Here is a 13,087-nt window from a genome sequence, read left to right on the forward strand (position 1 = left end):
CAGAACTCTAGGAATTCTAGGCTGCCAGAGTTTCCATCAGTCACAAAATGCAGGTAATAATTGCATCTGCCTCAAAAGATAGTTGTAGCATTAAATGATTCAATACACATAAAGCATTTAAAATGGTGTCTGGAATAAAGAAAGCACGACCAAAGACCTAGCTAAGTTTCCACCATCATTTTATCACTACTACAACTATTACTCCTTCTATTACTACCAGTGCCGCCACTGATGCAATTACGGTTACTGTAACTATCGCTACTGTAAGACCAAACAAACAGGCAGCTGAGCTTCCCGCGCTCGTGGGGCCATGTTCCAAAGGGAACGACGCCTGCCGTTCTGCCCTCGGGGAAGTGGGGAGGCGCGCGGGCACGGGAACACGCTCTTCACCGCCGCTCTGCCGGCCAAAGGCCGGTCTCAGTGCTTTCCGTTCCCACACCCAGGACCACGTCCATCACGTCTCCCTATCTCCCTGACTCTGACTTATTATAAATGTTTGCTCACATCTTTAACGTAGCTTCTTAACATGTCCTTAACCCAACTGAGCAAGAATAATTTTAAAATTAAACTAGGTTACAGATAAGGTAATGAGGGGGAAAGGAAGTGCACTAGTATTTAATAAATTTAGTCAGTTTAAATAAAATGTTTAATTAGTAATTTTAAATAAATATATTTTTAACCAATTAAATTTTTTAAAATCTTTTATCAAAATAAAAGTATTTATTTGTGAAAAAATGCACAACTGGAAAAAAGCAGCTATTGAAACTTAGTAGCTGATGCCCTCAGTCTGGGACCCTGAAAACAGACAAGCCAGGTTTCTAACAGATGAGTCCTAACCCTCTTTGGCCATAGTTGATTGGACCTAGAACACATGGGTCAAAAGCCAAGCCAATCAGAATCCAAAGCCTAAAGAATCCAAGCCTAAAGAATGCAAAGAAAAGACACAGGCACTACAGTCAAATGGTATAAACATTAGGGACATAAGGTCATAAATCAACAATTGGCACAGACAAGCCAAAGTCACAGGGAGAAAAACATTAATAGCCTGAGAGAGCGGGAAGCCAGTCCACAGACAGATGCAAAAATGAGAGACCATATGGTCCTGAGAAGCAGGAAAGTCAACGACAGTTCCTGACTTTCCATTTCTAGTCCCATGTGGTCTCAATGAACTTTCTCTTCCTCTCTTTAGATGTTTACGAGATTGCCTGTTATAGAGGCAGATTTTATTCCCTATGAATAAACGTGTCCTGAATTAGCTTGACATGTTCGTGTAACAAATGGACATGTCACCAGCATGTCTTTTGTTCTTGCCCTTTGTTAAAGAGATTGGAACAGTGTTCACAACATAAAACAGCCCTTTCTTAGAGATTTATGTATTAACACCCCAAGGCACTGCTTTGCTTTATGTCAGAAGAGGAAATAGGAAGAGAAAGGAATTCTGCAAAAGGATTTCAAGCTCCATGGATAATCAGTAGAGAATGGCTGTACCATACCTGCTTCTTGGAAGAAACATGGATTCCTTAATGAACACAGAACCAGAGAGCAGGATATACCAGCAGGTCCCAATATCATCAGGACTGAAAAGAAAACAGAATCAGATGATTATCTATAACAAACAAACAAAGAAAAAATTAAAAAATATGTACCAAAAACTACAGCACCCATGCTACTTTCAGAACCATAAATAACAATGGAAGAGCATAAAACATGTCCATAAAAATGCCATTATCTGCCAACTGGAATCGTTTTTTAATTGTTTTTATCCCTCAAAGGAGCTAAAGATATTTGTCAGTACATTTAAATATTTTAAATGTTCTATAGACACATATAGCACTTGCCATTCCCAGTTTTATTTTTAGTGTAACTTTTTGAATTGAAAATGCTTTCCATTTCTTAGTAAACAAAATATACACAGAGGTAAACAATATAACTCGGTCTTCCAACCCTTCCCCTTGTCTACCCAGCTCCCACATTCCTCCACCACATTTCTTAGGTATTCTTTCAGAATTTCTTTATGCATATACAGATAAAAGGAGACACATATTCTTATTTCCTCCACCATCTTTGTCTCTTTCTACAGAAAAAACAGTTCACCATACAGTGTTCTTTCCTTTGTGCTAAACTTAGACCCTTTCATTAGAATGCGCCATATTTGATATTAACAACCCCTCAGTCATTTCAGTTGTTTTTAATCATATGCAATTATTTTTTTCATAAATAAAGAAAAACTACAATGGTAACTAGTAACTAGAGGTGCTGTTGTTGGGCCAAAGGGTACATACACTGTAATTTTGATAAATATTGTCAAATTATGCTCCACAGGTGGTTAACAACTTATTTGTCTACTTGCTTCCCCGTAACCTTAATAATATAGCTTGTTACATTTTTTAGCAGTTTAAAACAACACACATTTATTATCTCTGGAAGGTAGCTCACATAGCAGATGACTTTTCATTTTTTAATTTATGTTTCAATTACAGTTTACATTTAATATTATGTTGTATTACTTTCAGGTGTACAGTACAGTGGTTAGATAATCATATAATTTACAAAGTGTTCCCTGATATTTCTAGTACCCACCTGGCACTATACATAGTTATACTGATGTTATTGACTATACTTCCTATGCTGTGTTAATTTCTTTAATAAAAGTTTGACTACTTAGAATACTTCAGGGAACAACAACAAAAAAAGATCCCTGCCCCCATGGAGCTGTATTCTGGTGGAACAATACAGATAATAAATAATAAACTGGGAAATTATACATCAGGGCTCTAGAGAAAAAAAGAGCGCAGAGTTAGGGAAAGTGGGGTGAGGTGTGACAGTTTTCAATGGGTGGTCAGGACTCGTCTTGCTGAGAAGAGCACATTGGAGTAAAGAAGATGAGTTAGCAAATGGGGTCCCAAAGGAACCATCATTCCAGGCAAAGGGTAGGACGGGTCTCAAGTGTAAGGGCAAAGGGCACCAGCGGGCACTGCCTAGCAATGAGGCCAGTGTGGTGTGGCTGAAGCGGAGTGGGTGAGAGGCAAGTCCAGGGGAACAGAGGGCTTTCTACCCCTGAGACTTTTAATCCAACGTTTGGGGTTTTGCCAATCTGCTTGACAGAAATGACATTGAAACTGAGGGTCCTTATAACTTTGATTAAACTTAGCTCTAAACCCTAGCTCTGGAAATCACATCTCCCTCTCTCTATATATACAGAGTGGGGCAAAAGTTGGTGTGCAGCTGTTCCTATGGAACATAATACAGTAATTTATAAATAATAACACAGGAATAAACTGTTTCGTGTACTCACAGCAGCACACTTACTTTTGCCCCACCCTGTGCACAGCCCTCAGAGACCTTGCCTCTTCCCCGATGACCAGCAGTCCCATAGGCAGCCGCAGACAGCAGCCCAGACCTGACTAATGGTCACGCCGTCTGGACCTCTGGGGGCCTAAAGATAACGACTTGACCGAAGTTCTGATTCAACTGCTGAGCCCTACGGTGGAACAACCCTGGGAAGCCAGACAGAGAGATGCGGGAACAGACCTCAGAGCTGTCTGCAGGGCCTGAAGAAACGCTTCTTTGCCCTTAGCTCACCTCTGACTAACCAGCTCCCAGAACGACCCCGGGCCACGCACCCGCGGGGCTTGTGACTTTGCCCTGCGTGACCGAAACGTGCACGCCACGGGGAAGTCTGGGTCTTTGAGCATGAGCTTCCCGTTCTCCTGGGTGGTGCATTCACCCATCAGACGGCCAGTCTTCCTCCACTGCGGCTCTCGGCCTCCAGTGCTTGGCTCGGCCAGCTCTGGCTGCACAGACTCTTTCTGTTCGCTAACAATAGTGTCATTTTACTTCTCGTTTATTCTCCTTATTATTATAAGAGCACCTTCTTTTCTTATTTTCGGGAGCCATATCTTCTTAGTTTCCTGTGAATTCCGTGTGTAATTTCTAGCCGCTTTTCTATGAAGGTGTGTCATTCTTTTCTTATCTGGAAGCACTTACAAAAATTAGCCTTTTGAAAACAGGAGTGCCTGTTTTCCCTGGTTGAAGGCTTAGGCTGTGACTTTGTTTCCTGCGCTTTATGCCATGTGTAAGTTATTTTATTCGACAGAGTTAGGTTTATCAACAGACTCGGCCACTATTAAAATAAAGCGAAAAGCTCACCACAGCCGTGGCATAGCCCTGGCGGCGTCTCGGTGGGGAGACCCAGGCTAGGCTGGTGTGTGGCTCTGCTGTCCCAGCCTGTCCAAGGGGGCGGCTCCAAATCTCACCACCCTGCCCGCGTTCTAGCAGGTGGGAGGGGTGGAAAGGAAGCACACCCCATTTCCTTTGTTTGTTTGTTTTTCTCCTCTAAATTACCATCCCATGCCTTTTAAGAGCTCAATATGGAAGCGGCACACTCCCCTTCTGGCAGGCCCCAGAGAATCACATGTGCGTGCTGCAATGCAGTCTTCCGCAATCTCTGCCAGGTCCTCTTTCTAAATTTTGTAAATAGACCCCAAATGCTTTCAAAGGGCACTCAAGTCTATCTACAATTCTAAATAACTCAGTTATTTAAAACACCAATCACTATCACCTAATCATTCTCATCCTGCTCTTTGCTTCTAAAGCAAGTCAGCAGCTGAGCACTGTTCCTCTCAAGTCCATTCTTAAACCAATTTCCCAACTACTTTAGCCCTCGAGAACATTTTAAAAAATTGTCAGAATGTAGTTCCAATGAAACCATAAAAGTAAAACAATTTCTCAAATGTATATGCAAAATACTTAAAAAAAAATGAATCCCTTCTCTCAAGTTTTTTATCTTTAGTTTCTGCAATCAATCATTTACCTAGTTTTGGGGGAAAATTTGTCTTTCTTAACAAAAGATGACAGCATTATTATTAATTCTGATTTATGTCAAGTAAAAATGTGTTTTGCCAGATGCAAGAACAGTTTAAGCTATTTCAAATAAGTGACACAAATAAAAAGAAGAAAAAAGGAATTATTTATCAACTTATTTTAATCTGCACTCTGCAACGGTCACTTAATCACTAAAGGATGGCCAATGGAAATGGAATCTAGAAAACTAGGAAATTATGATAGAATACCACTCACTGTGTGGCCTTGGGCAAGTTTCCAGAGCTGCTGTAAGGATTAAATGAGCAATGCTCATTAAATAGAAATAATAACTATTCTATCATTTTTTAAATCATGTTTAAAAAAGTACAATAAATGTCACCAAAGTCTAACTTGCCTGTGACAAAGAGAATGTAATATTTACTGGCAGTTACTCCGTGTTTGTCCATTTTGAAGGCAAGATTATTAAGGACTAAATAAACACCAGCCTAGTAAACCAGCGTTCCTGGCACTGGTCATAAAATATCCATTAAGTAAAAGGCACCCAAGTCTAAAGTGAACAAACTACAGTGATAGCAAATGTTCTGGGACCCTGGAGGCTCGCTGATTACCCTGTAATTAGGGTTGACTCTTCATATCAGGAAAATCTCGGGAAAGATTTAAGGAAGTCAAGATAAGAAACTGGGCCTCTCAATATCTCCCACTTATTATAATTTCATTTACCTGATAGATGACAGTTTCTCTACTTTTTCCAAAAAAAATCAGATGTCAACTCATCAGAGCTAATATTTGCTTGAGCAGGCATTGAAGAGAATGACCACTCAATAAACACTTACTAAATTTAGAGAGCATATTCTATGCCAAATAAGAGCATCATAATTTCTGTATTATTGAGTTGTCTCTTTTAAAAGATTCAAGTTTCACGAAAGCTAATAAGAACTAAAGATATAAAAACAATCTTATTTTAAAAATGTTCTGGAATATCTATATGCTAAAAAAGTCCTCCTCCGCTTGAGTTCTGTCCTGAAAAGTCCACACTGTGACATGCCACCACAAAATCTGTTTTACTTAGTCTTAATCATCTAGAAAGTTCTCCTGACTTTGCTAGAAATAACTGTACCTGAAGCACGATCACTTTCAATTATGCCTCAGGCAGCATTGCAATCTGGGGTACAACCTACCTCCTTCCCTTTAAGGCCCACAGAGACTCCCTTCCCACAGTGCTGCTGTTACCTGAGGGGTTTTGTAGCAATTTTAGATGTGTGAAGTGATGATTATTCAGGTTTCTTTCTTTCTTTCTTTTTTTTTAAAGAAAAGATGAAAAAGAAGTTCTGAGGACAGTACTTCGCAGCATCAAGCTTTTCTACACGCAAAAGGTAAGCAAAATGGATCCAAGATCTTGCTGGCAGGCACTGGCAGTGAAACTGGCTAACAAAAAACTAATAATAATAATAATAGCCATTATCATCATTATCTAGGACTAATACTGAGTTCATTCTGTCCTGTGATTCTCAAGCTTTACTGTGCATATTAATTATCTGGAATGAGAATTAAAAATGCATGTTCCCAGGATCTATCCAGTACCCCCCCCCCTCAGTTTCTAATCACTAGGTCCATCACAACACCCATTAAACAAATATCCAGGTGGTTCTTATGCATGGGCTCTCAAGTCTGAAAAACCTTGAGAAAAACTGTCTGAATATCCATCCTCAGACAGGAACAAATGGCAAAAAAAGAAACTATAAGCTCTATCACTCTCATAATGCCATTAGTTGCATGTGTTGAATTCACTGGTGTTACTTTAATTTTTCTCAAATAATTTTTTTATGTTTTAAAATTATAAGCAACAGAGTCCTTTCGTTGGTTGCTGAAATGGCAAAATCTGAATCTTGGAATAACCCTGACTATTCCTAAATAACCTTAGTCTTACACCACCAATAACCGGCAGAAAAAACAAACCTAAAGATTAAACAAGTACACACAGCAAACACCTATAATTTTTAGACCGAGCTAAGAACTACAATGGGCAATTGACTTGATTCTGATACACCCCATTCTACAGGGACAAAATGTAAGTCATAAAAGCCCAGGTGTATGACAAGGCACATGGAAATCTTCCTGTTTTTTTATTGTCATCAACAGGGAGGAAATGAAGAAAACCAAACAAAAAAAAAAGGAGACAAAATATAAACAGAGCGTCACAAATGATCAGTTCACCTTCCAGAATAATCAGACTGAAGGACTGTGAAGCAATCAGGAACGAATGGTCCCTACTGCCATCATTCCAAGTCTAAACGATCGGCAAGTTTAGACTTGGAATGATGGGGAGGCGACAGACAGACAACCCCGTCCCACTCTTTTCCCACATGACTTCTCTCTGCTCCTCAACACAAGCCCAGGATGGCTGGCTCCCTGCGGCCCTGTTGTTCCTTCCCCGCTCTGCCAGTCTGCCCAGAATGTCTGCCTCTCCCCACCTCCTCGATCCCATTATACCTCAGGGCAGCGATTTTCAACCGGTGTGCCACGAGAATTTTTAAAACATGCAATGCCTGACTATTTAGTCAGGGGCACTGACTAGCCCCTTTTCCCTCAGGTTGTCAAATTTTAAAAATAACAGCAACCAACATGACAGCCATCAGTGTTAATGAATCAAAATTACATAATCGTTTTCTCAGATCATCAAAAAATAGAGCCCTATTCCTTTTGTAAGATCTTCTCACTGACCATTTTCCAAACTCCAAAATACTTACGCCATCTAATTGCATTCTGTTTTAAAACACTGGACCTCCTTTCAGTAGGAAGCATGTGTTTCCCCTAGTAGGAACCGGATACTATTTCAGCTGCTTTTGCTCAGGTAAGTCAGACCGTGACATGCTTCTGCTCCTAACCCCGGATCCTTAATAGGAGAGAGCCCAAACCCCTTGGCTAGCACGTGAGGTAAGCAATACGTTGCCGTGCAAAGAGCAACAGTTTCAGAACAGACGTTCTCTCGTACTTGCCGTGTGATCCTGGTGAAGTTAAATTCTGAGATGCCAACTCCTCAACTGTGAAACGGGGATATCAGACCTTCTTCACAAAAACACTCTGATTTAATGAAACAACATATAGGGGTACTTTGCATCACAGGTACATAGAAATTACTAGTTCTCTTCATCTCTTTTCCTCTCTTACAATATTCCCTGAAAGGTCCAACCGACAGCTATGCTTTCTGCTCCAATCCCCAGCATGGGCCATGCCGCAAACTTTACCCTGATCGGCTGTACTAAGCTTTTCTTCCCACCTATGCGCCTCAGGGCCTCGGAATAAACCTGCTGTTCCAGCTCCCAAACAGTACCTTGTGTCTAATAAACTTATTACTCATCCTTTGAATTCCAGGCTAACTAACATGTCCTCTGAGAAGTGTGTTAGTATCTTGGGTTCCCAGAACACTTCATACACGTTCATATTAAGCAGCTGGCAGAGTTCATAATTATTTATTTTAGAAGTCTTCCCTCATTAGCTTTTAAACTTCTCTAACTCATCAGTACCCCCAACGTATACACTATATAATGCCTGATCGGTACTTAGCTTTTCCGTAACGAAAAAATTAATGATTGAAGAGACACCAATACAGATACAGTATTAAAAGTGTCTGAAAGTCAAAGATGTAGGTTTCAATTTACCAGTAACTGGAAAAATAAAGCCAGGGTTAAAGGCCTTTCATAGTCCGCGATAAGCGAGGGTGTACTGTAATATCTAGCCCTGGCTGGCTTAGCTCAGTGGATTGAGCGTCGGCCTGCGAGCTAAGTGTCGCTGGTTCGATCTTCCAGTCAGGGTACATCAGAGAAGGAAAACTCTGATTCCAAAAAACCTCCGCTGCCTTGCGGCATACCTCTTCTGGGGAAAGGCTAAGGGAGTAAACCCCGACAGAAAATCCGGAGCCGGAGTCCCTAAGGCGGTTTGACGTTGTAGTCAACACCGGCAACTCCTGCGGCGCACCTGAAGCCAAGCTGTATTGACTCCGTCTTTCCCTTGGACCCTTCAGCTGCGAAGAGAGGGGGGGTCTGCTGCATGGGCAACAGCAGACCCTCCATATCACCCTGCCCAGGCTCTGTAGCTTCAGCGTCATCGCAAGATGTCGATTCAACATGGGAGGAGACAGATACTACCATGTCACTCCCGAGTCGGACTGCACAGCCATTCTCGGCGGTGCAGATGGACTCTTAAGAAGCTACACCATCGTCTCTCGAGACGGACGGCTGCCGACGACTGTAATATCCTAAAAGTCCACAAGGTGGCGATGTCTCCCCATGAAAGAGCTGTGACTGCTGCTCCACATTTCCCTTCTGATAAAAGCAAGCTAATATAAGTGATGAAGGTAAAAGTTTGACAAGGGGGTTGAAAGAATAATAAGCTAATACATAAAAAAGATTACATCAGCAAAGGTGATTATTAGAGGGCCAAAAAGTAACAAGAAAAAGCCTCTTTATCCATCTGTCAATACAACGAGAAGACTTAAGAGGAGCCCAATCAGTCAAAGGCTGTTCATAGCAATGAAGGCAAAGGGGCTGAGAAGAAGGAAGAAAAGACCTGTAACAAAATGGGAGCGGCAGAGGCCTCAGGTGACCTCTGAAAATGGTTCGCTATTCCTTTGACCCACAAAATCATGCAAATCAAGAGGCACAAATCACGTTCACTTTTGAGAACACTTCGGAAACTGCCCAGGCCATCAAGGGTATACATATCTAAAAAGCCACCACGTATCCAAAGGAGGTCACTTTACAGAAGCAATGTGTCCCATTGCGTTGTTACAACGGTGGAGCTGGCAGGGGTGCTCAGGCCAAACAGTGGGGCTGGGGGCAGGGCCGGTGGCCCCAAAAGACTGCTGAGTTTTTGCTGCACGTGCTTGAAAACGCAGAGAGTGATGCTGGGCGTAAGGGTTCAGATGTACCTTCTCTGGTCATTGAGCACATCCGGGTGAACAAAGCTCCCCAGACGCGGCGCGGAAACTCTCAGCGCTGGAGCGGACGGACCCACATACAAGCTCCTGCTGCACAGAGCGGGTTCTTACTGCAAAGGGCAGATGGTTCCCAAACCAGAGGAGGAGAATGCACAGAAGAAAAAGATATCCCAGAAGAAACCGAGAAAACAAAAATGTGTGGCCTGGGAGTAAATTCAGCATAAAATAAATGCTAATAAAAGTAAAAGGGAAAAAACCAAAACGGAGTGGTAGGACTGGGGGAGATGGCGGTGGGCAGAGGACACTGGGCTGGCATAACACTCGGCTCCAGAGGGGCCCCCTGTGGGCCACAAACTCCAACATCTAGGTCTGGACAACAAACAGGCACGGGAAGAACAGTACCCACGTAAAATACAACCAACTGGGACCAGAAGTTAGTGCTTTCTGAGTCTCTCCCGGCGAAGGACAGCATGAGGGCGCTGGAACTGCATCCAGGGAGGGAACCCACCCCTTGGGCAGATCAAGAGCAATACTGCAGGGCATTAGCACAAGCCAGAAGTGACCCAGGAGGGAAGAAGCTCCTCTACGATGCTTTACCTTTACATGGGCAACATTAACAAGGGCGATAAACACAGAGAAGCAAAAAGATGAAAATCACATGATCAACAAGAAAGGGTGATGCGGGCACCCGTGAGACGTCCTGAAACGCGTTCAGAAGCCCATTCGTGGAGCAGTGTTGATGCAGCAGTCGCAAGAGGGTTTGGTACTGCTGAGACCACGTGTAACATCAAACACTTATTTTTTTTTTTTTTTTTTTTTTTGGCAGCGGGGTGGGGAGGTGGTAGGTATTTCAGAAAGAAAGTTAGCATTACACTACCCAGGATGTTATACAATACTCAAAATAAAGCTGTTGGCATCAGGGAGAAATGGAGACAGAATTCTTATCTCCCTAGGGCTATTGGCCCCTCACCTCATGCTAAAAAATCAGAAAAAGCGAAATAAAACGAAGACACACAATTTCCAATGACTCAGTGGAGACAACTCTTACAGCAAGGTCTTCCAGATGGTCAGCCACAGTGCCCCACACCAGAAACACATCTGTTTCTTTTCTTGCACCCATTGTCTCAGCAACATCCTCCAACCAGAGGATAAAACCGGAAAACAGAAAGTCTCCCTAAATTTCTCCCTCTCTCCACAACGTACCATCACATTCTGTTGGCTCCCCTCAAAGCCTCTTCAATCAAAGCCCTCATTCTTGCTCACCTATACTGTTACTATACACTTTAGAGTGACTTAGACTTGTAAGTCAAATATATGAGGTCTGTCCAGAAAGTATCCAACCATGAATTATGAAAAGTAGAGATATTTATTGAAGAAGATACATGATACAAGAAACATTGTACATAGGACAATGATGCCTCAGTCCCCTTCAAAGTAGGCACCCTGGAACCTCACATAGTTCTCCCAATCGCCATCAGCTGCCCCGCTGTATTTTCCTGAATCTCATCAACGGTCTGAAATCTCTTCCCTTTCAAAGATTGACTTTAGTTTTGGGAAAAGCCAGAAGTTTCAGGGCACCAAATCTGGGCTGTAGGGGGGGCTGAGTCATCTGGGTGATTTGATGTTTCACAAAAACACTCTGCATGAGATGTGATGTGCATTGTCATGATGAAGCTGCCAATCACCGGTTGCCCGTAGCTGCAACCTTCTGAACCATCTGAATATTGTTTTCACGGAGGAATGTTCAAGTTTAATGCAAAATCTGATGCAGATTCATTGCTCTATTCACTCGGTCATTTTGAGAGCCATGGCCACACAGTACACATGCTCACTCAGCCGCATCTACTGCCCCCACTGACTAGTACAGTGAAGTCGTCATTGTTCACACATGTGCATTCCAGTCCACTCTCCTTGGCTGCCAAGTTACATCTGTGTCATGCAAACCATTCCCGTTGTATTAACAATGGCTGGACTTTTTCTGGACACACCTCGTATAATTATCCCAAAAAATAAAGTGAAAATCACTTTACTTACTTACAACAAATCACCCTCTGTCCTTCCAAAGGAGTCCAGAAGTTCAGATCAGCAGTTTTCAATAAGCACTTTCTGAGCCCCTTCGGACTTCACACAATCCAACCTCTTTCCACCATAAGAGCAACTATGTTAAGCTGTGTAGGATTTCCAATTGTTTCCATTTTACAGATGAGAAAAATGAGGTACAGAAGTAGATCAAAAGCATATTATATTTACCTGGAGAAATTATTTAAAACCACAGACTTGGAAGTCACGAGCACACAAACATAATAAGGAAAATGAATAATCATCTCCTGGTCATAAAACCAAAGTCTTACAGTCTTTGATATTCTGACAACACTATGTTCTTTAAACTCAAGGGAGGGCAAGATTAGACAAGTCATTTCTCTCATGGGGTAATAGCAATGGGCCCCAAAAAGAAGGGTGATATTAAGTTATCACAGATTTATATACACCACTAATACAAGGGTTCTTTAATTGTCAAAACTGCACCCAACACAAATTGCTAAAAGCAGACACATATTTGTTCAAGGATCACAGAAGAAAATATTATAATTACCTTCCATAACAAGACTGGCCAAATACCAGGAGTCTGATTAAGTGAATCTACAATTTGTCTCTGAATTTTTGCTCTTACAAAGTCATGACCAACTGAATATCCACAGACATTTCTTTGCTTACTAACATGTATCTTAATTCTAACAAGTCAAAAATGGCCAATTGCTTCAATCAACTCTTGCTACAAATCTAGTCTAAATACCTTCAATTTAGGATTATCTAAAACATGGCTTTATATTACCAGCATAACTCACATTCACTGTCTAAAATGAAAAAAATAAAAAATACCCACGGGCAAGTACATTTAAGGACACTGAAATATACCTTCAATTTAAATGAATCGCAAATAAAAACAGTTAGGGAGTCAGGATAATGCAGACAGAGCTGCTGGTGGGGTTCAGCTGCCACCAACCGTGTCAGCAGGACAGAAAGATGACATGCTCATCCCAGCATGCACATAAGCACTATCATTTTTTTCTTTTTCTATTTTCTTTCTTTTTAATTTAAGTTTATTGGGGTGGCACTGATTAATAAGATCATACAGGTTTCAAGTGTACATTTCTATGATACGTGGTCTGTATATTGCACTGTGTGCCCACCGCCCACAGTCAAATCACCTGTCACCCTACATCTGACTCCCTGCATTTATCTTTCCCTACCTCCACCTGGCCTCCTTCCCTCTGATGACCCCTATACTGTTGTCTGTGTCTAGGAGTTTTTCTTTGTTTTTCTTCT

The 13,087-nt window shown here is 41.9% G+C and overlaps 1 protein-coding gene across 6 annotated transcripts in view; it reads right to left on the reverse strand.

The window, feature by feature from the left end:
- The window catches only part of RAPGEF2 (Rap guanine nucleotide exchange factor 2), a 235,440-nt gene that overhangs the window by 140,034 nt on the left and 82,319 nt on the right, over window positions 1–13,087 (reverse strand). For all 6 annotated transcript variants that reach the window (XM_090288745.1, XM_090288741.1, XM_090288742.1 and 3 more), the window contains exon 4: window positions 1,494–1,577. In XM_090288745.1, coding sequence (XP_090144871.1) covers window positions 1,494–1,577 — 84 coding nt within the window. The remainder of the gene's footprint in view (window positions 1–1,493; window positions 1,578–13,087) is intronic.

Source organism: Furipterus horrens, unplaced genomic scaffold (assembly GCF_987537825.1).
Source record: "Furipterus horrens unplaced genomic scaffold, mFurHor1.1.pri manual_scaffold_10, whole genome shotgun sequence".
Taxonomy (NCBI): domain Eukaryota; kingdom Metazoa; phylum Chordata; class Mammalia; order Chiroptera; family Furipteridae; genus Furipterus; species Furipterus horrens.